This window comes from Artemia franciscana, unplaced genomic scaffold (assembly GCF_032884065.1).
Source record: "Artemia franciscana unplaced genomic scaffold, ASM3288406v1 Scaffold_284, whole genome shotgun sequence".
In the NCBI taxonomy this organism is placed as follows: Eukaryota; Metazoa; Arthropoda; class Branchiopoda; order Anostraca; family Artemiidae; genus Artemia; species Artemia franciscana.
The window spans coordinates 799,182-826,683 of NW_027063596.1; the positions used below are offsets into that span (position 1 = coordinate 799,182).

At 33.6% G+C, this 27,502-nt stretch overlaps 1 protein-coding gene across 2 annotated transcripts; it reads right to left on the reverse strand.

Moving 5' to 3' along the window:
* Window positions 1-382: 382 nt before the first annotated feature.
* Window positions 383-27,473, reverse strand: LOC136043039 (uncharacterized). 2 transcript variants are annotated; one of them, XM_065727944.1, is made up of 4 exons: window positions 27,370-27,422; window positions 20,204-20,460; window positions 5,789-5,905; window positions 383-1,042 (listed from the first exon to the last, which is right to left on the reverse strand). In XM_065727944.1, exons 1-4 carry the CDS (start codon window positions 27,405-27,407, stop codon window positions 639-641), a joined length of 816 nt encoding a protein of 271 aa, XP_065584016.1. In that variant the 5' UTR covers window positions 27,408-27,422; the 3' UTR covers window positions 383-638. The 2 variants fall into 2 exon arrangements, with proteins under 2 accessions (XP_065584016.1, XP_065584017.1); XM_065727945.1 differs by lacking the exon at window positions 5,789-5,905 and having other exon boundaries at window positions 27,370-27,473.
* Between the last annotated feature and the right edge of the window lie 29 nt (window positions 27,474-27,502).

Here is a 27,502-nt window from a genome sequence, read left to right on the forward strand (position 1 = left end):
CTGATTATTAATATCACACTTATACCTATTGTATGTTTCTTTTAGTTGGATTAAAGAATCTTCTCATCTATATATTTAAATATCAAAGCCATACAAGTACATCTTGTTCATTAGGAAAATCAATGGCTATCTGTTTTTCTTTTTGTTTGCTTCGTTATCATGGTATAGAGCAAGTTTGTCTCAGCAAGACAGAGCAAGATAGATTGCAGCAAAAATGAACTGCTCGGGAAAAAAACCTTAACAAAACCTCCCAAGGGAAGAGTGAAAAACAGCATCCGAATAGATTCATTGCTGAATTTGATTTAAATTTACTATCCCTCAGCTAGTTGAGAAGTCAAAGATTTCTAGCCTGACTGATTTGACCTAGTTAGTTACAAATTAGTTTCTTCAAATAATATAATTTATTACATATCAAATAATCAAATGAAAATACAAGTCTTAATTGGGAAATTATCACTAAAGTGGCAGGTGATTTTATATTTTGTCGAGCTCCAAACGAGAATACAAGTTTGAAATGGCAGATTATCGCTAAAGTGGCAAGTGGTTTTATATTTCGTTGAGCACCAAGGTCCATATTACTGTTTCAAATGAGAGTACAAGTTTTAAATGGCAAATAGTCACTAAAGTGGAAGGTGATCTTATATTTCGTCGAGCTCTAAGGTCCATATTGCTGTTCCAATTGGTGACCTCTTATCGCCTGGAACCTCGGGAGGAAGATGTATAGTTCCATATAAACTGTCAAAGTTAATGATTTTGGCTTTATACTCTTTTTTCAGAAATGACATCAATTCCATGGCCCTTACATTCAAAACCACATGCTGTCCAAAAGACAGCAGATTACTTTTAAAGCAAGTATAGTAAAGAGCATCCATATTACTTTTATAGTAAGAGTCTGAATTTTGGATAATAGCATTTTCCCGAAGCTTGCGATACAAAATTCCAGACAGACGGTACATCTGATCATCAGTTAATCCATCTAAGCAACATCCTAAGTAACATCCATCATTGAGCGGAATTGGCTCGGCAACCCGGATGAACATGCCTATAAAAGAACACCTTATAAACATGCACTAAGTCTTTACTGAAACATTCTTCAGTTATAATTAAAAATGATTTATTTTTTCAAGGGATGGGGGGGTGGGGGCTTTATTATCGCCTCTTGTGGTCTTGGGAAATCAAAAAAAAAATCTGAATGCATTGTGAATACATTTTCCTAGCCTAAGAGACCAGAAAAAGGCAGATGGCATTAAAATTTGTATTGTTTCCAAGATAAAAAGAACAATTTCCAATATTATCGAGTATCCATTGTATAAAATGGCTTAAAACTGTGCTTCGTCCTCCCAAAATTTATCTTATCACAGAGTACAAGTATTTTTAGTGAAACAAATTCATTTGTGGCTCCTAAATATTTAGAAAAAGATTAACACTGAAATAAATATTAAATGTTAATATATAACATGATAGAAGGGTGCTTTTTCCTTCCAGATATTTTGGTTATACAACTGCAAGTGTTCATGGTGAAAAATTCCTTTAATTGTTTAAAGCATTAATCCATCATAGTTTCCAGGGCTGTCTGAACACATGAATATTTTCCAAAGAGCTTAACAGACAAAGATTTCATACCGTGTATTTTTTTTGTTTTTTTATAGCAAATCCAAATTAACTGAGAAAACTTTGATTGTCGGGACACACTTTGTCGTAATGAAACTCCCTTACCCTCTCTTGAATTTACTTTATATACGTGAATTTACTTTATATACATATTTTGATATTACTGTATATAGTTTTCCAACGAAAACTGTTGAAAAATAAAAAAAAAAATAAATAGTTATTCTTTTATCAGTTTTTGCTCCCTTATAAATTTGAACTATCTACAGATGCTTATACTGAAGAGTTTCAATACCTTGTAAGATTCACTTAGTCACCTTGTGGTTTGCCCGCGTTTAACTCTACTTACACCCACTTTTTGGATGATTTAATCTTGTAAACAATCCTTGAAAATCCAAACTATATAATACCACATCGGTGATCAGTGTAATTTGGTGTAATTGCCATAAATAGGAAAAACCATCACTTTAATTGCCATGAATAGGAAAAACATCAGTTTATTTGCCATTAATAGGGGAAAACGTTGGTGAAATAGACATTAATAGGAACACAACATCGGTTTAATTTCCATGAATAGGAAAAAAACATCGGTTTAATTGCCATGAATAAGAAAAAACATCAGTTGCATCTCCATGAAAAGGGGGGAAAATAAGTTTAATTTCCATGAATAAAAAACGAACTGGTGGAACTGCCATTAATAGGAATAAAACATCGATTTAATTACCATTAATAGGAAAAAACAGCGGTGTGAGTACCATTAATAGGAAAGAACACCGGTTTAGTTGCCATGAATCGAAAAAAACATCAGCTTAATTGCCATGAATAGGAAGCTTAATTGCTTAATTGCCACGAATAGGAATAATTGCAGTGAGAGGTGAGAGAAAACATCGCAATAATTACCATTACTAGGGAAAAAATCAGTGTAATTGCCAATAATAGAAAAAACAAACATTGATTAAATTACCATTAATAGGGAAAAACATCGATTTAAGTGCCATTAATAGAAAAACATCGGTTTAATTGCCATGAATAGAAAAAAAAGACATCGGTGTAATTTCCATGAATTGAAAAACATAGGTATAAATGTCATTAATAGAAAAAACCAACAGTGGACGTGCAATTAATAGGAAAAACATCGGTTTAATTGTCATTAATAGTAAAAAAAAAGCATCAGTTTGATTGCCATCCAAAAGAAAAGACATCGGATTAATTGCCATGAATAAAAACATCGGTTTAATTGCTATTAATAGGAAAAACAGCATCGTTTGAATTAACATGAATAGGATAAAACATCGGTGTAATTGCCATTAATAGAAAAAAAACATCGTTTAATTACCATGAATAGGAAAAGAACATAGTTTGATTACCATGAATAGGAAAAATAACATCAGTTTAATGGCCATCACTAAGAAAAATCATCGGTTTAATTGCGAAGAATAGGAAAATATCATCGGTAACTGCCATGCATAGAAAAAAAAAATATCGGTTTAATTGACATGAATAAGAAAACAAATCAGATGTCTTGAAAATCAGATATGTTCCTTTTTCTTAATCAGTTTAAAGAATTTTTTCCATACTACAAGTTTTTTAAAGAAAAGTAAAGAGCTTCATTAAGCCAAGAATGAGCAAAAATAAAGTCAAATAATCCTCCAAGCATAAAACTACCACAAATCACTATCAATGAATACATAAAACTTAAAATTAACGGAAATTACAATAAATAGCGAAGTCAAACTCGACAAGAGCAAAAATTAACATGAATAGGGTTGATAACTCATATGCCTTCTCAAGACCGGAACACAATTTGCGCTTTACTGAAAAAACAAACACAAAATTAACCATCGTTAAATTTTGAATTACCATTTCATTCTTAAAGTTTTGAAAATTTTTCGCTAATGAAAGTAAGAATGGTGAAAGCGTATTTTGTTTTCAGTAAAGTGCAAATTGTTTTTTTTTTTGTCTCAAGAAGGCATAGGAAGAAGACTGAGTCAAACTCGTGCTGAGTTTGACTCTGCTATGTATTGTAATTTCTGTTCGTTTTTGGTTATATATATACTAAAATATACTTCGTATACTTACTTCGACTCAGTTACGTATTGTAATTTCTGTTCGTTTTTAGTTATATATATATATATATATATATATATATATATATATATATATATATATATATATATATATATATATATATATGTATATATATATATATATATATATATATATATATATATATATATATATATATATATATATATATATACATACATATATATGTATATGCATATATATATATATATATATATATATATATATATATATATATATATATATATATATATATATATATATATATATATATATATATATATATAGTTATATATATATATATGTATATATATATATATATATATATATATATATATATATATATACCTTAATTTCCCCAGGGCACAACTTGCTACCCTAGCCTTATGGGCTAAGTAAGGTTTGTTATTCTGGATGACGTAAGTTCCGTATCTTTCAACATGTTCAACAAAACTGCTATCTAAAAATGGTGATTGAATGTGTTTCGGGAAATCGCTTTCGACTATTAAAAAGGGCACTACCCGTTTCAATTTCTAATCGAATGAGCCCTTTTTGCAGTTTCTACGACAACTCCATCAATACGAAGTGCCCTTAAAAAATAATAATAAACATATAATATATAGAATATATACAAATACATATAATATATGTATAATATATACATATAATATATACAAATCGAACGTTCTAAAGACTACAGCAATATTTGCATCACAAGAAAAACGATTTTAATTCTTTAGAGCGTTGATTATTGTTCTTTTCACAAGTAAAAAAATATTATTCATTATAGAGCAAATAAACAAATTATTCTTGTAGATTAAAAACATTTGTGACTTTAAAAGTACTCTTGATCACTATTTTGAAGACGCACTTTTTTCTCTCGCTATGTATCTTTTTTATAAATTTCATTCTAAATTATAAAAACATTGATACGTAAGAAAAATTCGAGTTAAATTGTAATTAATTTCAATTTTTTCCTAAGGTTTTAGCCTTAGGAAAAAATTAGCAAAAAAAAACAACATTATTTTAGGATTCAGCTTGGATCTTGGGGGTCAATTAGATAAAAAAGGCGTTTTTAACTGAAAGTAAGGAGTGACATTAAAACTTAAGACAAACAGAAATTATTCGGTATATGGAAGGCGCTTTCCCCTTCCTCAAAGCCCCGCTCTTTACCCTAAAGTGTTTTATTCTTTTAAAAGAAGAGATATGAGAAAGAGTTAAACTTTAGCGTAAAGAGCAGGACATTGAGGAGGGGAAAGCAAATCCTGACAAAAAAAAAATCATATTTTTGCAGATAGGAGCTTTAAACTTCTACAACATGGTTCTCTGATACGCTGAATCGGATGGTGTGATTTTCATTAAGATTCTATGACTTTTAGGGGGCGTTTCTCCCTTTTCTCGAAAATAATGGAAAATTTTCTCATGCTCGTAACTTTTGATGAGTAAGACTAAATTTGATGAAACTTATATATTTAAAATCAGCATAAAAATGTGATTCATTTGATGTATGTATTGGTAGCAAAATTCGATTTTTTAAAGTTTCTGTAACTATTGAGCCAGCTCGCTCCTTACTACAGTTCGTAACCACGAATTGCTTGATTGCCATAGCCTTAAGTCTAATAGACAAAAATTTAACCCAAACCTGAAGAATTTTTTTTTACAAAGTCAAATCAGACACTTCTATCTTACAAAAGTAACTGTACCAAAGCAAGGGGGGAGGATGTAGAGCTAGGAAATAAATGGATCCACATTTTCATTCACTGCACACAACTGATGACTGGGTTTACAAACATTCTTTCTTCTTTGCATACTATCCTTGCTTACTATCTTTGCTTACTAATAGTTTCACTCACTGCACACAAAAAATTACTAAGTACCGCTGCTTTGCATTTACTATCCTATCAAGTAATTTTTACTGCATTAATACTGCAACTGCATTGGTATTTGCATAAGAGCACCGTCTTAAAGAATACATGAATACTTTTGGATATCAAAGGCAAACAAACATAATTAGCAATCAAAAAGTACGAAATAGGAATAAATTAAGCTTTAAAATAAGCGTGTCAGATCTCTATTTCAAAAAGTTCTAACATACCCTCTGTAGCAAGTTTTGGTGTTATTTCTTCCTCAGGAACAGAAACCTGTTCGGAGTGTATTCCATCTTGATTGGGTGTTTCATATTTAAGCTTTACAGGAAGATCCATGGACACACCTAGAAAGTAAAAAAAAAGATGGAATAAACAAGGAAAAATAAACACAGAAACCTAGCTGATTTACGCTTAGTAGTGATGCCTCGACAGTTTTAAAGGCAGTCATATGGGGTGTACTATTGGAGCTACTACACCCTCAAGAAGCTTTTCCGCACACGTCGGCCTTATGCAATGCTAGAGTACACCTCTATCTAGATCGATAATGAGATAGATATAAGATAATCAAAAAGTAGAATGAGATGAGATAGATATAATGAGATGAGATAGTTATAATGAGATGAGATAGATAGAGTATATCTCTATCTAGGTGTATACTGGTATTATACACCTATATGTTATATAATATGAGACTGTTTAATTGTAGAAATGTTTTCTTTGGTTGTTACGTAATAGAAGTTGTGAACTTATGTTGAGAATAAGGTAATCTTGCGAGACTTAGTAAATTTATTCTGAATAACACAATCTTGCATGACATGTTTCTTCAGGACCCAGTGGGGAATCACCGCTTGTAACTGAGCACAACACACATGTAGATGTTATGCAATGACGACGTGGGATGTTACGCAATAACAGTACAAACGTGGGATGTTATGTAATGACGATGCACACGTAGAATGTTACGTAATCCTTTAAAAGATTTTCTCTTCAGGATTTGATTTTTTTCGAGGTGTTTTTCTTCCTTCCAGGTGGTTTTTTTCTTCGAGGTTGCATTTTCTTCGTGATTCATTTTCTACGAGACAAGCTGTTTTCAAGAGTTTCTTAGCGCCATCCCGACTATGCGCATAGCCTGATGATTTTTGCTTGAATCAATCTGATTCCCTATTACCGTTCTCCGTAAGCAATTGATTGTATGCTTCCTAAATCTTGAATAATTGACAAAAAGGGAGAAAATTGATTACTTGAAATTGGTAACATTTAACGTGCACCTGCGTGCCAAATCCCGTTAATTTAATTTTCGTTATTAGCAAAATTACATCTTGAATGGGCCCTAGGTATTATGCTTTCTGCAGCAGTTTCACTACTTACAACAGTAACAATAAGAGAAAAATGTCGACCCCACAGTACAATTTTTCGCTAGTAAATGAAAAACGGAAAAAAAGAATTTTTGGATTCGGTTCAGGAAGGGCCATAAATTTCAAAATTCTTACTACAAGGAGGTCAACCAGGAACAAAGAATGTTTTCTCGCTAGTAAATGAAACATGCAAACGAAGAAAAAAGAGGCTATTCTTTGCTTTTGTTTCAATTTTGCTCATTAACATTAAACTTACTACTATAACGAGAGTAACCAGGAACAAAGAACGTTTCCTCGGTAGTAAATGAAGCACTCAAATGAAAAAAAAAAACACTTTTTCGCATTCAGTTCAAGATGGCTTACACATTTTTAGATGTCTAGTATAAGGTGGGCAACCAGGAACAATGAACGTTTTCTTTCTTGCAAATGAAACACACAGAAGAAGAAAAAAAGGAACAAAATCACATTTTGAATTTGCCTTAAGTATACATTTTGTCGCTAATAAATGAAACACACAAACAAAGAAAAAAGACACTTTTTAGCATTCTTTTATTTCTGAGAGGTTTTAATGGAAATGCCATGTTTCTTTCAGCCAAGATTATGCATATTCACGCCTCTATGACAATACATGGCCAATCCATGACATCCACATGATACATATTATCATTCCTAAGGAATTTTTCAGATATTTTCAACTTTTATTTTGTCAACTTTACAATTCATTTTATCGCTAGTAAATGAAACACGCAAACGAAGAAAAGGGACACTTTTTAGCATTCGGTTATTTCTGAGAGGTTTTAATGGAAATATCATGTTTCTTTCAGTCAAGATTATGCATATTCACGCCTCTATGACAATATATGGCCAGTCCATGACATCCACATGATACATATTATCATTCCTAAGGTATTTTTCCCATATTTTCATGATAAAAATCATGCTTTAAATTCACTGGTTCGTGTTTTGTCAAGCCATACCCTCTGGATACACCTTGTCAATTCAGGCCACCATAGTAATATGTGGCTAAGCTGTGATATCCCTTTGACATATTTTTTCATTTCCATGACATTATCAGATATCTTATTGTTAAAAGTTTTGCTTTAAATCAATTGGTTCGTTTTTTTATAAGTCATCCCCTCGTAATATACCAAGTCAATTCACCCCTGCATGGTAATATGTGGCTGGCCCACCCTAGCACTTTATTCAAAGAGGGGAAGGATTGTTATTAGAGTTAAATTCAATTCATATTGAGAGATGTTTCTGAAAGGTTTTAATAGAAATGCCTCGTTTCTGTTGCTCTATTAGACACACCTTTATGCTACTTCGTATTAATTTAAATAGTGGTATTAGCAAAATCGCATTTTGAACTAGCTTTTAGTATTACTCTTTGTGCAGCAGAAGCTTCATTACTTACAATAGTAACAATAAGAAAAAAAAGGCAACTTCACAATACATTTTCTTACTAGTAGATGAAAAACGAAAACGAAGAGAAAAAAGACTCTTTTGCATTCGCTTATTCCTAACAGGTTTTAATGAAAATGCAAATTTTGTTTGAGCCAAGACTATACATATTCAGGCCACAGTAACAAAATGTGGCTGGTCCGTGACATCCCTGTGATAAATATTATCATTTCTAAGACATTTTTCAGATGTTTTCATGACGGAAACTAAGCTTTACATCCATTGATTTGTGTTTTCTCAAGCCTCCCTCTTCTCCTTATATCCTATCAAGTCACGCTACCACGGCAATATGTGGCTGGCACCTTACATCCCTGTGATACATATTATCATTCCTAAGATGTTCTCACACATTTTCTTGATATAGAATATGCTTTAAATTCTTTGATTCATGTTTTTGCAAACAAGCCCCTCGTGATACACCATGTCAATTCACGCCAACGTGACATTACGTGGCTGCTCCGTGATATCTCCATTTTACTTACTGACATTTGACATTACTGACAATTCATATGACATTTTTAAGATACTTTCATGATAAAAATCATGCTTTAAATTCATCGGTTCGTGTTCATGCAAGCCTTCCCAAGCGCGATGCCCCCCTTTGACAGTCTACACCACCGTGGTAATCTGTGGCTGGCCCGTGACATCCCTATGATACATATCATCATTCCTACGATATTCTCAGACATTTTCTTGATAAAAATTATGTTTTAAATTCATTGGTTCGGGTTTTCGCGAACCATCATCTCGTAATAGATCGTGTTAATTCTCGCCACCATGGAAATACATGTCTGGCCTGTGACATCCCTTTGAGACATATCATTCCTCAGACATTCTCCAATATTTTTTGAAGAAAATTATCCTTAAAATCCATTTCTTTGCGTTTTTACAAGCCAATCTCAATGCTCCCTAAGAATTAAGATATTTTTTTAAATAGAACTATATCCAATTCAACTTTCTCCGTTTTTGCCCCCAATTACAGCAATTCCGGTTACAATTTTGCTTCTCTCCCTTCTGGCCCCAATTAGAGCAATTCCAGTTCCAACTCCACTCCTAGAACCAACTTACACCAATTCCACTGCCGATTCTGCTGGCTCCGACCCCGGTTTCAGTCCCAGTCTCAGAACCAGCAATTCTGGTTCCGTCAGTTCCGCTTACGCCACTTCCGTCTCCCAATTTTACGGTTCAGTTTCCACTAATTCCCCTCCGAGTTCCGCCAATTTTAAGATTGTTTATGCGGCTGCCCCGTGATACTCTATGGCTGTTCATCGACATTAGCTCGTTTATTGTATGTTTTCGTGCATTATCACTTGGACATTGGAAAGATAAGCACTTGCATCTTACTTTAAAACTGAAGATGAAATATTTCTAGAAAGTGCGTTAATGATAAAGTTATCGTAGCACTGAATGCTGATAAAGAAAAATATTTGAGCTATTAAACAAGCATTAATGGGGATCTTATTGTAAATGTAAGCTTGCGATGTCATGACAGTAAGGTGTCAAATCCCTTTGGAATACCGGTAAAATTTAACATTATTGGTGGTTGTGGATATGCGAAAGTAAAATTGCAAGAGATAATAGTGCTCAAAGAGAATGCAACCCTAAAACTTTTATTGGACGACAAAGGCTAAATTTTTGATACTGTTGCTTGTAACAAGTTACCCGTTGATAGATCCACTCACCATCTTTCTGGTATTAGCATTCAAAAGAAGACAAGCCTATTACAGCACCAACTCTATAGTGCAGATCTTATCCGGGTGCCGAAACTGGAACCTATATAAAAATAATGTCGGAATAGAAAATGAAACAGCAAGTAAAATACAAAGGGAATTGACATACAATATCACCAAGGAATATAAAGATGAACAGATGAAAAAAAAGCACCAGCAAACCTTACTAGTACCATCGTGAATTTACCAGCCGACACAGTCCATGAATCCAATAATATTAATGATGAAATGTATGGCGAGGTAGTTAAAAGTTGTGTATGGCCCCCAAAAAATATGTGACATCAAAATAGAAAATATAATGAAGCATTTTATGGGATGGCTTCAAAGCACTCATTTTATGATGTTGTTCCACATGCCATTATTTCACTAAAATATTTTATTGCATTACTTTGTTGTTTCCATTATATATATAGGGTCCGCTAACTCTCCAACGTTTAGAATGTTTATTCAAAAGTCAGAAAGGCAAGAAAAGGAAAAGATATAGTTCCTACTACCGGTCTCATAGGGGGATCTACTAGGGTCTGAGATGGGTTAGCGTTTTTTTTCATAAGTCAGAGAGAGATGACTTGGATTTAGGGAGAAATTTAATAGACGTTTTCTTAGAGAACGATACAAATTTGTGTAAAACAAAGGAAAATAGTCTATTTAGAAAAATTTTAGATGTTTTATTAGAGAATTATATAAACTTGTTCCAAATATAGGAAAATAATCCTTCTTAGAGAATTTTTAGAGCGCATTTCTTGGAGAATGTGAAACATTTGTTCAAAACTTATGAAAATTGTCTTTCTTACAGAGGTTTTAGAGATGTTTTCTTAGAGAATGATATAAACTTGTTCAAAACATAGGAAAAAACATTCTTAGAGGTTTTAGAGAAGTTTTCTTGGAGAATGATATAAACTCGTTCAAAATATAAGAAAATAGTCCTTCTTAGAGAGAATTTGGTGCTGTTTTCTTAGAGAATGATAATAAGTTGTTCAAAACATACTCATATAGTCAGTCCTTTTTTTCAGAGAATGAAACAAACTAGTTCAAAACACAGGAAAATAGTTCATCTTAGAGAGTTTTTTGAGAATGTTTTCTTAGGAAATGATATAAACATGTTCGAAACATTGTAAAATAGTTCCTCTTTAAAGAATTTCCTAAGATATTTTCTTAGAGAACGATACCAACTTGTTCAAACATAGGAAAATAGTCTTTCTTAAAAATTTTTAGAGATGTTTCATTAGAGAGTGATGTAAATTTGTTCAAAACGTAAGAAAATAGTCCCTCTTACAGAATTTTTAGGTACGTTTTCTCAAGAACGATATAAACTTGTTCAAAACATAGGAGAATAGTCCTACTTAGAGAATTTTTAAAGATATTTTCTTAGAGAATATAAACTAGTTAAAAACATAGGAAAATAATCCTTCTTAGAGAATTCCTAGCGCTGTTTTCTTAGAAAATAATATAAACTTGTTCAATACATTGAAAACTAGTTCTTCTTAGAGAATTTACAGAGATGTTGTTTTAGAGAACGATATAAACTTGTTCAAAACATAGAAGAATAGTCCTACTTAGAGAATTTTTAAAGATATTTTCTTAGAGAATTCCTAGCGCTGTTTTCTTAGAAAATAATATAAACTTGTTCAATACATTGAAAACTAATTCTTCTTAGAGAATTTGCAGAGATGTTGTTTTAGAGAATGATACAAACTTAATCAAAACATAGGAAAATGTTCCTTCTTAGAGAATGTTAACAGATTTTTTCTTAGAGAATGATATAAAAAGGATCAAAAGACGGGAAAATAGTCCATCTCTTGGGGAACTATATAATCTTGTTCAAAACATAGGAATATGGTCCTTTATAGAGATGTTTTCTTAAACGATGATACAAACATGTTCAAAACATTGGATAATAGTTCCTCCTTAAAGAATTTCTAGAAATATTTTTTTTTTAATTATATAAACGTGTTCAAAACGGAGGAAAATACTTTTTCTTAAAGAATCTTTAGAGATGTTTTCTTAGACAATGATGTAAAGTTGTACAAAACATGTGAAAATAGTCCTTTTTAGAGAATTATTAGACTTTTTCCTAGAGAATGACATTAAATTGTTCAAAAAATAGGAAAACAGTCCTTCTTAGAGAGACTTTAGAGCTGTTTTCTTAGTAAATAATAAAAAGTTGTTCAAAACACAGTCATATAGTCAGTCCTTCTTAAAAAACGTTTAGAAGATTTTTTCAGAGTATGAGACAAACTAGTTCAAAACACAGGAAAATAGTCCATCTAGAGAATTTTTTGAGAATATTTTCTTAGGAAATGATATAAACTTGTTCGAAACATTGTAAAATAGTTCCTCTTTAAAGAATTTCTGAAGATATTTTCTTAGAGAATGATACGAACTTGTTCAAAACATAGCAAAATAGACTTTCTTAAAGAATTTTTAGAGATGTTTCATTAGAGAGGGATGTAAATTTGTTGTAAACGTAAGAAAATAGTCCCTCTTACAGAATATTTAGGTACGTTTTCTCAAGAACGATATAAACTTGTTCAAAACATAGGAGAATAGTTTTAATTAGAGAATTTGTAAACATATTTTCCTAGAGAATATAAACTAGTTAAAAACATAGGAAAATAATCCTTCTTAGAGAATTCCTAGAGCTATTTTCTAAGAAAATAATATAAACTAGTTCATTACATTGAAAACTAGTTCTTCTTAGAGAATTTATTGAGATGTTGCTTTAGATAATGATATAAACTTGATCAAAACATAGGGAAATGTTCCTTCTTAGAGAATGTTAACAGATTTTTTCTTAGAGAATGATATAAAAGGGTTCAAAAGACAGGAAAATAGTCAATCTTAGAGAATTTTAAAGATGTTTTCTTGGCTAATTATATAATCTTGTTCAAAATATAAGGATATGGTCCTTCTTAGAGAATTTTTAGAGATGTTTTCTTAAACGATTATATAAATTTGTCCAAAACATTGGATAATAGTTCCTCCTTAAAGAATCTCTAGGAATGTTTTCTTAAAAAATTATATAAACTTGTTCAAAACGGAGGAAAGCACTTTTACTTAAATAATCTTTAGAGATATTTTCTTAGAGAATGATGTAAAGCTGTTCAAAACATGTGAAAATAGTCCTTTTTAGAGAATTATTAGACTTTTTCCTAGAGAATGACATTAATTTGTTCCAAAAATAGGAAAATAGTCCTTCTTGGACAATTTTAGATCTTCTAGAGAATGGTATAAACTCCTTCAAACATAGAAAATAGTTTTACTTAAAGAATTTTTAAAGATGTCTTCTTAAGAGAATGATATAACCTTGTTCAAAACATAGGAAAATAGTTCTTCTTAGCAAATTTTTAGAGATGTTTTATTAGAGAATGACATAAACTTGTTCAAAACATAGGAAAATAGTCCTTCTTAGAGAATGTTTAGAGATGTTTTCTTGGAAAATGATATAAAACTTGTTCAAAACACAGAAAAACAGCGCTTCCTGGAGAATTTTTAAACAGTTTTCTTACAGAATGATATAAACTTGTTCAAAACACAGGAAAATAGTCCTTCTTAAAGAATTTTTAGATATTCTTTACAGAGAATCATATAAACTTTTTCAAAACATAGAGAAAATGGTCCTTCCTAGAGAATTTCTAAAATAATTTCTTAGAGAATAATATAACCTTTTTCAAAACACAGGAAAATAGTCCTTCTTAGAGAATTTTTGAGATGTTTTCTTAGAGAATTATATGTAAATAGCAAACAAGTTTGCCACGACAATAAACCCTCATGACAAAATTAAACATATTTCCAAATCAAAAACTAGAAAAGTGTATTTTTAATTTTATATTTCAATTATATTTCATTTTTTGGTATTTATTGACAAAAATTATCAAAAATTACTTCACTTTCTGTGTTAAAGGTGAATTACATCTACAAAGAACGGTTCAATCAATCAATCAATCAGTCAATTTATTGATACTAAAAGAAAAAACTATTACAAAAGTAAAGTGGTTACTAGGCCCAAGAAGCTTTGCTTGTAATGGACCACAGAGAACAAGAATAAAACACTATTATAAGATATACAAAAAAAAACAAAAAAAAAAAAACACTGGAACAAGACAAGGACATTGAATAGATAGGATATTTAACAGATAGAAGATTTAGAAGGAGATTTAACATATAGCTGACAATGATTTTAAAAGAAGAGAAGAGACATACAAATTAGGAAAGGATTAATAAAAAGAGAAAAATTATTGAATTGGAAATACCCGACGAAATAATGCCTTTGCAGAAAGAAAAAGAGGGACATCCGAAGGGATGGAGTTCCATAATAGAATTGATTGATATACTGGAGACCTCTGGCCTGCTGTAGAAGATCGTTTTGGTAAAATAAATCGTCGAGAAGAATTACGTAAAGAAGAAAAGTACCTACCTGAGCCTGTCCGTGAGAAAAACTGCTGTAGGGGCGGTGGGAGAGTATATAGAAAAGCAGAATGCGCAAAATAAAGGGTACTTTTACCTATAATATGATCCAGGGGAGCTATTCCAGTATCATTATAAAGATAAGAGGAAGGGTAAAGCCGAGGAAGAAGAAAAGAAGCCTTCACTGCCCTATTTTGGGCTCTTTGAAGTGAGCAGAGAAGAGATTTATTAGTATTACCCCAGACAGAGCAGCAATAAGAAAGGTAAGGATAAATAAAAGCATAATAAAGAGAAACCATAATATCAGGAGGAAGAAATGAGTTAATCCGGTGCAACATTGAAGACTGGCGGAGGATTAAGGAACGGGTGTGAGTTATATGCGGTTTGAAAGAAAGAAAACAGTCAAGATACACACCAAGAAATTTCACCACAGTAGCTTGTGGTATAATATCATTCCCAAAAGTCAGGGTGATTGGCTCCTGTACGTCTCGCATACGGTAAGGGATCCTGAACTTGACAATGGCACTTTTTCGGCTGTTAAGAGCCATACCATTTGACCAGCACCAATCCTTTACTTTATCAAGAAGACCTTGAGCCATAGAAGTGACAAATGGCAGGTCTACCGCAGCAATGAAAAAGTTACTGTCATCAGCAAAAAGAACAGGGTGAATATGTGGATGAAGACCATCAACAAGATCATTGATGTAAATTAGAAATAAAAGTGGACCAAGCACAGAGCCTTGTGGGACACCTTTCAATACAGGCAAAGTAGAGGAAGAAGTACAGTTAACCAAAACATACTGAGATCTCTCTGAGAGGGACCTAGACCATTCTAGTGGGACTCCGTGCACTCCAAATAAAGATAGTTTAGACAGAAGAACATTGTGGTCAACCATATCAAAGGCCTTTGAAAAGTCGAGAAATAGAGTCAAATATTAATGTTTACAGCAGTCATCCCCACACTCCTGATAAAAATCGCCGTAAATGCTTTGCTCGTACTGGCGACTGCTGTTGCCAGAGGGCTTTGCTCGTACACAAACCGTCCATGATAACTTTAATCTTGTTACATTCGCATGGTACAGTGTTAATTTTATTACTGTCTTTGTTCTATTAAATTGTAGTCCGTATCTAAATGAGTCTAAATGCATCTAATCTAAATGAGTCTATATGAATCATTTAAACTATAAGAATCTAAAATAACTCAAACCAAAACCTAGTTTTGCAGAGTAAAAAAAAACAAGAAGAAAAAGAAGAAAGAAATGAAAAAGTTATAAAGCACGTTCCTAAAATAATTTTTTTTCAAACACAACTGAATGTGTAATTGTGAAGGACAATACAAACAACGGGTAAAAATTGCCTTTTATTTCTTTTGTTAAGGAAGTTGCTAGCGATCAAGCACAGGCTAAATGAAAATCAATCAGGCGAGGAAACAAATTCAGAAAGTGTTGTTTCAACACTTTCAACCCCAGGTTGTTTTCAGTTCGGATACGGTGGTGCTTAAGTCACAAAGGTAACCTAAGACAAATAAAACTTAGGAGGTCACGTGAAAGACCATATTGACGTTCAAATAATTGAGGAACTGGAACAAGAAGTTCACTATTTTAGGGAGGCAATCGAGAGAATAGTTGCATTCAAGTATTAAAGGCCAGGCATTACGTGGAACGCAAGAATATTTAGATAGACTTGACAGTGGAAACTTCCTGGGAAATCTTACGATTTCTGGCCAAATTCGATCCTTGTATGGCAGAAAATTTAAAGCAATTTTCTGAAAAAAGTTCAGGAACAAAATTATATCTATCAAAAATAGCATATCAAGAACTTAGTACTCTTATGGGAGACAAAAACAAAAACGTAATTTTAAAAGAAGCAACTGAAGCTAAATACTTTCGTATAGTATTTGGTGTACAAAAGACATTTCACTTGTGGATCAACTGACTTTCTCACTCAGCTGTGTGAACAATAATAGACTACCGATTGAAAGCCTTATTTGTTTTGTACCAAATGTTGGACATAGAGCTGAAGAAATTATTGATACAATTCTGGAACAATTTTAGAAATTTAATTTGGACGTTTTTAAATGAAGAGGTCAATCATGCGACAACGCTTCGAATATGTCTTGCATGTATGCCGGTGTTCAGGCTCGTATAAGGAAGTTACCCCTGCGGCAGAGTATATGCTATACTCTGAATTTAATAGGGTCTTGTGTAGCAGAATCATGTACAGAGGCTGTTCCATTTTTTGTATAAATGTTGGAGCTTTTTCATTTCTTTAGTTCCTCAACACACAGACCATTAAGCACCTCAACATACAGACGAACACGGATTATTCTAAGACAAAAGTTGGCATTGCAATGGCTATGTTATCTTACGTCATTTGCTACATCATTACAATTACTAAGTGCTGACGTCATTCAGGTTTCAATTAACAAGACGTCTATCGAAAACGTAGACGGTCTGCTCGTCACGATGCATGTCAAGTTGTAAATGAAAATAGAGAACGCATTTCGGAAAGCTTAAATGAAATTGGTAATAGAAGTGCAGAGAGACCCTCAACCAGAAATGAAGCCAGTGCACTGAAAAAATAGTTTCTTCGACTACTTGAGACTACTTTAATGGCAATTATATTGGGTACCCTACTGGAAAAGATTAAAAAGGTGAACATATAACTGTAGTATGAAACCATACAATAAGGGCCCACTATTAAATATTATAACTTTCTTTGTGGGTTTCTTCAAGAAGTGACACAAAATTTCGGAGGGCTAGAAAAAGCAGCGAGGGAAAAATGTAAGCAGGATTATGCATCAGGCTTCCGAAGCAACAGAAAGATTTTTTAACAGCAACAGAAGCAACAGAACACATTTAGGCAAATATAGGGGATATAGCAGTTGTGTTACATTTAAATGAACCTTTGCGTAAAAACTTTCATTTTTATCTTAGATTCATTATATGGTGAACTCACAAGAAGGGAAAATATTATACTCAGCTTCCTAACAGGTTTAGATCTTTCAAGGTTATTAAAGGACGGGAAGCGTCGAAAATCATGAGTTATGCAAGCAAACTATTGAGTTTTTATCCCGAAGATCTTAAGACTATAATTGTAGATGAATACATAAATTTGAAACCATTCTAGCTACAAAATACCGGTGAAGAAAAAAAAGCATGACTAACTGACATTAGCAAGTTCATTTTGATACAGCTGAAATCTCTCCAAACATTGAAATTACCTTAAAAATAGTTTTTTGTATGCCTCCCACAGACTAAACAGGAGAAAGAGCCTTCTCCAACGTTCGTAGAGTGAAGAGCTACGTAAGATCTTCAATCAGCCCTGACAGACTGACATTATTTTTCTGGCCTACTTTTGATGGAAGACAAACTCAAGTGATGCCGTACGATGACATCATAGACACATTCGCAGGAAAAAAAGCAAGGAGGAAGGCTTTATCAGTTGGCTATGAGGATGAGTAGTCATAATTACAGAATAATTTAAAATGTGTAGATGGATTACCGTGTTCCTATCCACCAATTGATTGAACTTATTTTCATTACCTTGTTCGTTTATTTTATTTCCTTTATATCCCTATCTTAAAAATATTTGAGAATCACATCATTATCATAAGCGACGTTATTTTGTGTCAAGATAATAATTGGGATCATATATATAATTTTCTTCAAGAAAATGGACCCGCCCTCCAATGGTATGAGTACAGAGCAGCAAAAACGCTTGGCCGTCGGGGTTTCAGAGCATTAAATCAGGTCATGTCTATGGCCTTTATTATAGGCAACGCTATAGCATTGACACTGATACCAAACAAAATCATTAAAGTGGTTAGTGCAATGTACGAGAATAATTATGATACAGTTACGGTTGGAAATAAATTTAGTAACTCTATTTGTCTCAAATCAGGAGTTAAGCAGGTTCGTGTTCTATTCCCACTTACATGGATCATTTTGATAGACTTGGTCTCAAAGGGCACAGGAAAGCAATAGGAGAATAAGGATCAAACGGGGAAGAAAAACTTTAATGGACATATTTTATGCTGTTGATTTGAGCATTTAGATTACAGACTGAGCAAAATGAATATCTTTTAGAGGTTTTGCACGCTCATGTTGCTAAAATAAGTCCAAAAATGGATCTTAAGAAGACTGAGCCGTGAAGGCTTGGAATAAATGAAGATGAAAAGTGATGTTGGGTAAGGGGATGATTGATCAAGAGGAGAGCCTCAACTACATTGGAAGCATTATTAGTTTAGATTGTTGGTGCTGTAAAAATATTAATATCGAATAACCAATGCTCAGTGTGCTTTTTCACAGTTAATAAAAGTTAGGATAAATGAGGCGATAAAAGTACGAACAAAAATAGAAATACTAGAAGCTACAGTGATGACAGCAGTAAAATAGGGTTCTGAACCAAGGGCGCTCAAAAGAAAAGGAGGAAGAATTGCTAGACGTATTCCAGAGAAATTGTCAATGGATTGTTTTTGGTGCCGGACTGACTGACCATATGTTAAACAGTAAGCTGTACAAAAACTTTGGTTCACTTCCACAATTTAGGGCAATAATGAGAGAAAGGCTGAGTTGGCTAGGGCAAATTATCCAAATAACGGAGGTAAGATTGCCAAGTTTGTCCTTTCTGGCCAACAGACTATGGCTAAATAGAACGCAGGTTGTCCACGGTTGGGATAGGAGGATGTCATAAAGACAGATTTAAGGAAAATGAGAACCTTCAAGGAAGACGTAAAGAGGAAGGCTTTGAATAGATGGGGATGGAGGCAGAGCGTCCGTACCTGCGTTGGCCTGAGGCAGCTTGGTGCTTCGGTAAGTTGTTAGTAGTAGAAGTATTTTGCTTTTATTAAGAAAGATGATAGTAATTGTATTCACTTTCACCAGGCGTGAGCATACCAAACCAGAGGTTGTATATTATTAAGAGGGCTAATTCAAACGGCATTTAAAAATCAATACTCCCTTCTAAGGAAAAAGAAATAACACCATTGGAAAGGGCCAATTTGCACTATTAAAAATTTAGAGCCCTAGCAGGACCAAAATGACATTGACTGAAGGCTTGATAAATTAACTGCTACAAGAAAAATAATTCTTTTCATCAAAGAACTGCAATTTAAAGGAAAGAAAATAAAAAAAGGGTTACATGTATCAAATTTTTGACTTTAGATGTCTCGGAAAATGGAACATGTATATAAAAAAAAATTAAAACAGTGGCAAACTGAATGGCTGAGTTCTTGAAATAGCATTATAGTCCAGTAGCCTTCAAAAATATAATTCAATAAGCTACCCTAACTGAGAGGTTTGATGTGCTACAAACCAATAATTGTGGGTCCACAAGATCATACAAGCTCAGAGCAAGAAATTTAAATGAAGGGGGGAAGAAATCATCAAGCCTTTTTATTTGACCGTGGGATGAACAAAACAACTCAAAGGGTATTTTTTGTCATGATCTTGTAATAACTCTGGGAGCTTAGTATTTTAAACAAATTTACCATTGCCATTCCCCACTCTTGTTCATATATTAAATATCTAATTCTAATATTCTGGCTGGCTGAAATTTTTTTAAAATAGTGTTAGAACAATAATAAAGGCAATATAATCCACTTCCGAATCATTAACTTCTGTTTATGCTTTCAAAACTCTAACCTTCTGGAATGTATACTTTATGCAATAGTTCAGGAGGCAGTTCTTACCTTTGTTAGTGGTACAACTGTAGCTGGTGTTTGACCATCCTCCTCTTGGTGGCCATAGTTTTCCTTCACTTAGCTTCAGCCCTCTTGTTGCTTGGGCTGATTCGCAATAGAAAGTTAACCCGGTTGCATCTGGAAACTGACTTGTCAGAGTAGTTAGGAGGAGGGAACCGTCATCTTCCAATGGTAATTCAATTGTTCCTCTATAGTTTGGAGATTTTATACATATGTAATCCATTTTGGTGTTGAAAAAAATGAAGCTGGAATTAAAAGAGTAAAAAAAGATACATAAAATGTTTCCAAAATAATCAGACCAAACCTCAAATCGGAAAAAGACTAATGTTTTTTGACGAAAGCTGACAGTTACTCTCTATTTAAAGTTTATGGTGTAATTATTATTTTTTTTATGTTCAACAAGGAATTAAAATTATTGACATTTGGCATATTTTCAATAAGGATAAGCTAATAATCTTCTGTAGTATTTTTAAAGATTCTATGATGTTTGAATCTTTCTTCTTTCTTCATATTAACTTTGCTTTTTAAAACCAGTTCAACAATTTGCTTCAATCAATAGCCGTGCACAAGACTTATACCTATTCAATAGGTTATTGAAATTAATTTGCCAAATACTGTGCTGAATACGGGGTTAGTTCTGCAGTAGCTCAATCTTAACATCAAGTTTATAATTTATTTATTTATAAATACCAAATGCGGTAAGCTTTACATAGCTTGTCACATTAATCATTACAATGTAGTGATCAAAGTCTATACCTATTTAATGGTTATTGAAATTAATTTGCCAAATACTGTGCTGAATACGGGGTTAGTTCTGCAGTAACCTAATCTCAACATCAAGTTTATACTTTATTTATTTATAAATACCAAAAGCGGTAAGCTTTACGAACCTACAAACCTTTTCACATTAATCATTACAACATTAAAGACAAAAATTAAAAAATAACATTAACGACAAACACGTCAGAAAAACAACTCATGTTTCAAAAGATTTTCTAAGAACAGATCACCACAGAACTAATGAAACTGGTTCTATTTTGTATAACCACGGTTATACTTTGTATCAAGAGGTTATGATTGCAGCAGTTTTTCCTTTCTTGTTTAGTAACAATAAAGCAGTCAGATCCTTTTGAAGTATCATGAATATCCCAAGAGGATCGCTGCAAGACTACTTGAAAAAAGTTGAAAAGTTATAAATCTCTCTACAAACTCTGAATCGGTACTTTTTTTTCACTCAGTTTAAATACAGGACCAATATTTGCAGATGAACAAGCAGAAGGACTAGAAACTTACTTGAGAACTATACCTGATATAAATTTTGAATATAATCCCCTAGAAGCGCGTAGACTTGCATATATTTAAGCCATTACCGTAAAAAGGGTATTAAAGTACCTGATAACTAAAATCCAAAGCTAGCAGAGACAGGGGAAGAATTGCAGGGGAGGATTGGTACCTTGGTTGTGTGGCTTATCAAAAACTCTATCAGTAAGAACTCCAAAAGTTACAAGCTTAGGGTGGGTGACTGCTTTCAATTGTAACACTGTAGGAGTTTTCTGTGACAACCTGGAATGATTCCTAGATAAACACATGTTGAGACCAAAAGAACTACAGAATTCTGACTAATAAGGTCTGACAACCTTCCAAATGCCTGGTAAAATTATTTCACGGCAAGGCCAGAACCCAGTAAGGAAAGTCAGGGCAGCAGAAAGAGGCCAGTTGACCACGATTTGTTATGATGTTAATACGACTGGGAACACAGTCCCTCGTGTCCAAAAATTTCATCATGTCTGGATGACTGCCTCTCTTTTTTGCTTTACTTTCAGCATTTTATCAATCATGTCAAACCCTACAAATAGTCACCTGTACATATGGTATTCCACAACCACATCGGCAAACACACAATTGAATTACCTGAACTAGCTAAAAATATTGGTGTTGTACTTTTAACTGTCCCTCCTAATATTACTCACAAACTAAAGCCTCTAGACATGACAGTCATGGGACCCTTAAAGCCTAAAACAACCAGGAAGCTGTAAGTTTTACAACTACCTACAAATGTAAAGTATGTGAATGTACAGCATTAACAAGCTGCTGGGGAAAGCACTATCTCGCCTTCAGGGTCTATCCCACAAAAAGAAATGTCAAGAATTATGAGTTTATGTCCTTGTATTTCTCATATAGACTGCCAACCATATATAGTGGAGCATTCATCAGTGAAGTTTCTATGCCCAAAGTAAGTTCTGCGAGCTGTTAAGACTCCTCCTTTACAATAGAACCTGATACAGATACATCACAGGTTGTATCTCTAATAATGAAACAAAAGTCAGCAGATTGTTTGTCCAAAGGATCGTGGATACAAACCCCTTCCCAAAACCCTCAGCACAGAAAATCGAAAGGAAAAAATAAATGAAAAAATCACAAGTGGTCACTAAAACAATGTGAAAGAGTGCATTACTACTGACATAAAAGCTACATCTGGACAAATCTGACTGATGTGAGTCTGGATGCAACAACTCTTTAGATTCCAGTATGGATGTCAAAGACGAGCCCCCTACAAGCAACTTCCAATTTGACATTGAGAATGTCAAGGCTGGTGACTTCAAACGTGGCTCATTTGATAGGAAATTGAAAGTTCTAGTTACCCCCCCCCCCCCCCAACTTTTAGTTACCCCCATCAACTTTTTACTCTTAAAAAGGTAACTAGGCCCTCTGATCTCTTTTGACCCTTAAAAAGTCAACTAGAACTTTCAATTTCCAATCAAATGAGCACTCTATGAAGTTTATACGAGCATTCCTTTCATAAGAACCATATATGTCCCCAGAAAATAACTTACAACGCCTGACACCTACCCTGTGGGATTGCTACACTTGAGTTTTTCTTACCCAACCTATTAAAAATTTCGAACGAAAAGAGGGTTACTGGATGGATTTTGGGAAAAAGGGCATGGAGGGACTAGTTGCCCAGTGATCTCTTTTGACTCTTAAAAAGTCAACTAGTGCCTTCAATTTCCAATCAAATGAACCCTCTCTGAATTTTATACGAGCATCTTTTTCATAAGAACCATATATGCCCCTGGCGCATAACTTACAACATCTGCCCCTGGGAGGTTGTGTTGACACCTGAGTTTTTATTATATAAACTTTGAACTGTTTTTAACAAAATGACTATCTCAAAATTTGTTTTGCATGTATGTGGAAACAGTGGGCATAGGGCTAGGGGGCTAGCACCCCCTCCAATATCTTTTGACTGTCAAAAACTGAACTAGAACTTTCAACTTCCAATCAGGTTAGCCCTACCTTAAGTTTTCCGAGCATCCCTTTAATAAGAACCATATATGCTCCATTGCATAACTTACAATGCCTGCCCTCAGGCCCTGGAAGGGGGTATCAACCCTAGAGTTGTTGTTGCATGATCTTAGAACTTTTTTTCAATTGCTACGTCAAAGTTCTTATTGGATGGGTTTGAGGAAAAAAGGATGTGGAGGGGAAGCATCCCTTCCATAAGATGAATATATGCTCCCAGCGTACAACTCACAGCACCTGCCCCCAGGCCCTAGGGAGGGGGGATGTTGACACCGGAGTTTTTGTTATATGATCTTTGAACTACTTTTAACAAAATGGCTACCTCAAAATTTGTATTACATGCAAGGTGTGGGGGGGGGGCTTGTTACCCTCTGGTCTCCATTGACTGTTAAAAAGTGAATTATGATTATAAATTTCCAGTCAAATAGGCCCTCTCTGAAGTTTTTACGTGCATTCCTTCCATAAGAACCATTTATACCCCCAGGGTATAACTTACAATGCCTGCCCCGGGTCCTTGGGGTTGTTTTGACACCAGAGTTTTTGTTATATGATCTTTGAACTATTTTTTAACAAAATAGCTACCTCAAATTTTTTATTGGATGCATTGGGGAAAAGGGAGCATGGTGGCAGCCTAGTTGCTCTCTGATCACTTATAGCGTATGAGAGGCAACGCCATAGCGTTGTCTTTCATACACCACATCAAAGTAGTTCACAAGCCATGCACTGTAATTACTAAAAAGGGCCAAAGACAAGTCTGAAAGGTAACGTCTGTCAAAAGAGGGAAAATATCATGCTTTGTGTCTGTGTTGGTGCTATTGGAAATATGCTCCTCTGATAAAGCTTTTCCCCAGAAAAAGATACCCAGGGATCCTTATAAACCAAGTTCCACCAGGGACCATTGGGTTCGAAAATGAATAAGCTTTTGGATGGATGACAACCAAGTCATCCATGATCTAGTCAAACCACTTTATAAGTCATATAAGACCATCAAAATTAAAACCTGTTCCTCTTGTTTTGGACAATCACATTACCACATATTCTAGTGATCTGCTTCAGCTGGTTAAGGAAAACAGTGTTAATCCATTCATCATACCCCAGCTTACAACTCATAAACTGTAGCCTATTGATCTTTTTGTTATGTTCCCAACCAAGGTGTACAACAATCAAGAGGCTGCAGCTTTTGTGATTTGAAACAAATGCAAAACCATAGCCATTGCTAGTGTTGCAGAAATTCTTGGCTCATATTACTTCAAGGGTGTTACCCTGGAGAGCATAATTAGCAGTGTCTGCTGCACCAGAATTCATCTGTTCAACCCAGAAGTTTTTCAAGACCACAAAATACCCAATATCATACATTTCCAATAGACCAGAATTACCCCAAAGGTCCCTCTTTGGTTCAGAAGGTAACTGCCCAATGTTCAGAAGCACCATGTGCAAGTGGACTACCCTTGAGGGACCAGATTCCAGTACATATGACTGCTAAAATATCTGGTTCTGCTAGCGACAGCTATTCAGAAATTATAGATTTTTTCCCATTGCCAAAAAGATCACTAAGAAAACAGAAAAGAAGAACTGAAAATAGTAGAAAAATTGAGATCCTAACGCATACTCTGTTCAAAGTAAAAATTCACCTGTAGCAGGAAAAGAAAAACAAGAAATGACAAGTAATAGAAGCACAGAAACAAAGCAAACATTAGCAAACCAATACTTCTACTACTAACAACTTACCATAGCACCAAGCCACCTGAGGCCAATAAAGCTAGATATAATCCTCCTCCATTCCAATCTATTCAAAGCCTCCCTCTTTACATCTTCCTAGAAAATTCCATTTCCTTTAAATCTTTCTTTAAGACATCCTCCCACCCAAGAAGAAGATGAACTGCTTTTTGCTTAGCCCTATACAGTTGGCCAAAAAGTATATTAGCAAAGCATTACAAATTTCCAAAGAGGAAGCTGTTTTACAAAGCAGTTGAGTATGAAAGTGGTTTGAAAGATTATGTAGTTGATTCAAATTCTTGCAATGATGAGAGTCTGCATGTTGGCAATGTTGATGCTGAAACTGAAGTATCAATAGATTACAATCAGTGATTTCATTCTCATTGGAATCCATGGGAAAACATATTATGTTGCCTTGATGATAGAGATGAATGGTGACAACCTTGATGTCAAATTTCTCAAAGTGTTAAACCAAATAAGTTTATTTATACAGATGAAAAGACATTTGTCAAGAGACAATCAGTGGAAATGAAACTGGTCAACCCATTTCATATGGAGGGACAAAAGGGCAATCAGAAAAGCTGTGGTGTCAATCCTTCCACATACAATATAAAGTGATCTTATGAATTCGATACAAGTTATTTGGTTTGAGTTTGCTAACACAAATAACTGATGAGTATTACACATTTTCTTAAATAAGAGTGGCTCATCTGACCTGTCAAAGTTTATTCTCAAAGCTTGGTGAACCAGTACCAGGGGGGAGGGGGTGGAAAAGCTGTACCAGGGTTGTACAGGTTATAGATGATCTGACAAAAGTCATTGTTCTCTGAATTACAGCCATTGATTAAAGGCTACAGAAATATTAAATGTTTGCTGATGTCCTAAATGTGTAGGTATATCATGGTGGAAAAAAGTTATCTAAAGGTTGACAAGCATTGAAAAAAAAAATATTTTTTTAAAAGTGATGAATGAGGGTGGATATCCCCTACTTTTTGTGTAAGGATTAAAAATTTATGAAAAAGTTGCATCAGCATACAAATATCAAGCAAAACTAGAAATTCTTGCAGACAAAAGACATAAAATATTTTTTTCAATGAAAAAGCTTATGCCAATAAAAAATACAGAATTTTATTGTAAACAACATTTTTCCACAAAACAATTTTTTCAAAGAAAAGTAAAGAGCTCCATAAAGTCAAACATGGGCAGACACTAAGTCAAGTAATCTTCTGAGCATAAAACAACCACAAATCACCATCAATAAATAAATTAAACTCAAAATAAACAGAAATTACAATAAATGACCAACTCAAACTCAAAACAAGCAACAATTACCATGATACCCCTATATGGGAACATAGGACTGAAAACCCCTATGCTTTCTCAAGACTTGAATATAATTCACACTTTACTGAAAACAAAATACATTTTAAGGCTTCTTGCCTTTTCATGTTAATAAATGAAAAATTATTACAACTTAAAGGAATAAATGTTGTATATGTATATTAAACTGACAATCCATGGTGATTTGTAGTTTTTTCCAATAAAGTGCAACTTGTTCTCAAGTTTTGATAAGGCATGGGGGTTGTCGCCTTTCTTAAGTTAATTTTTGTATGTTTTGAGTTTGATTTGATCATTTATTGTAATTTCTGTTTCTTTTGAGTTTCATTTATGTATTGATGGTGATCAGTAGTAGTTTTATGCTTAGATGATAAATTAAATTTATATCTGCTCATTTTTGGCTTAACAGAGCTCTTCACTCTTCTTTGAAAAACTTGTAGGGTGGAAAAAGCTGTTTTTAATTAATCACTTGAATTTGACAACATTAACAATTAAGCCTCAGAATTTATGCCAGGTCAAAGTTTCAGTTCCAAAAATTTGTATATCAGCTTGGGGTATATATTTGCACATTGTGCAATTGAAATTCATTTGCAATTGAAATGAATGTTAAATTTGGATTAAGGATGCAATTCTGACAATAGAGGTAGGTTTGTTTCTTAGATATCTGAATAATCTGTTAATAAAAACATTACCTGCAATTGATTATAGTATTTCTCAAAAGAGTATAAAGCAATACAGTTCATGATTTCCTTTACTCTTTTCCTAGCCAAGTAAAGAAAGAGAGAAACAATACTTACCAATAACCTGGGTGGACTAGCCTACCTTTCCAAATCATAGCCTAGATAATTTCAAAGACCATGTTGAATTTCCATGACAACAAATAAAAAGTTCAGATAGGGATAGATCCTTTCAAAAGACAGCAATAAATTT

Coding starts and splice junctions, on each gene's coding strand:
- LOC136043039 (XM_065727944.1), bottom strand. CDS start 27,407: ATGATTTGGAAAGGTAGGCTAGTCCACCCAGGTTATTG. Junction 5,906..20,203: donor CAGTTGTACCACTAACAAAG/GTAAGAACTGCC, acceptor TTTACTTTCTAG/GTGTGTCCATGGATCTTCCT. Junction 1,043..5,788: donor ACCAAAACTTGCTACAGAGG/GTATGTTAGAAC, acceptor GTTCTTTTATAG/GCATGTTCATCCGGGTTGCC.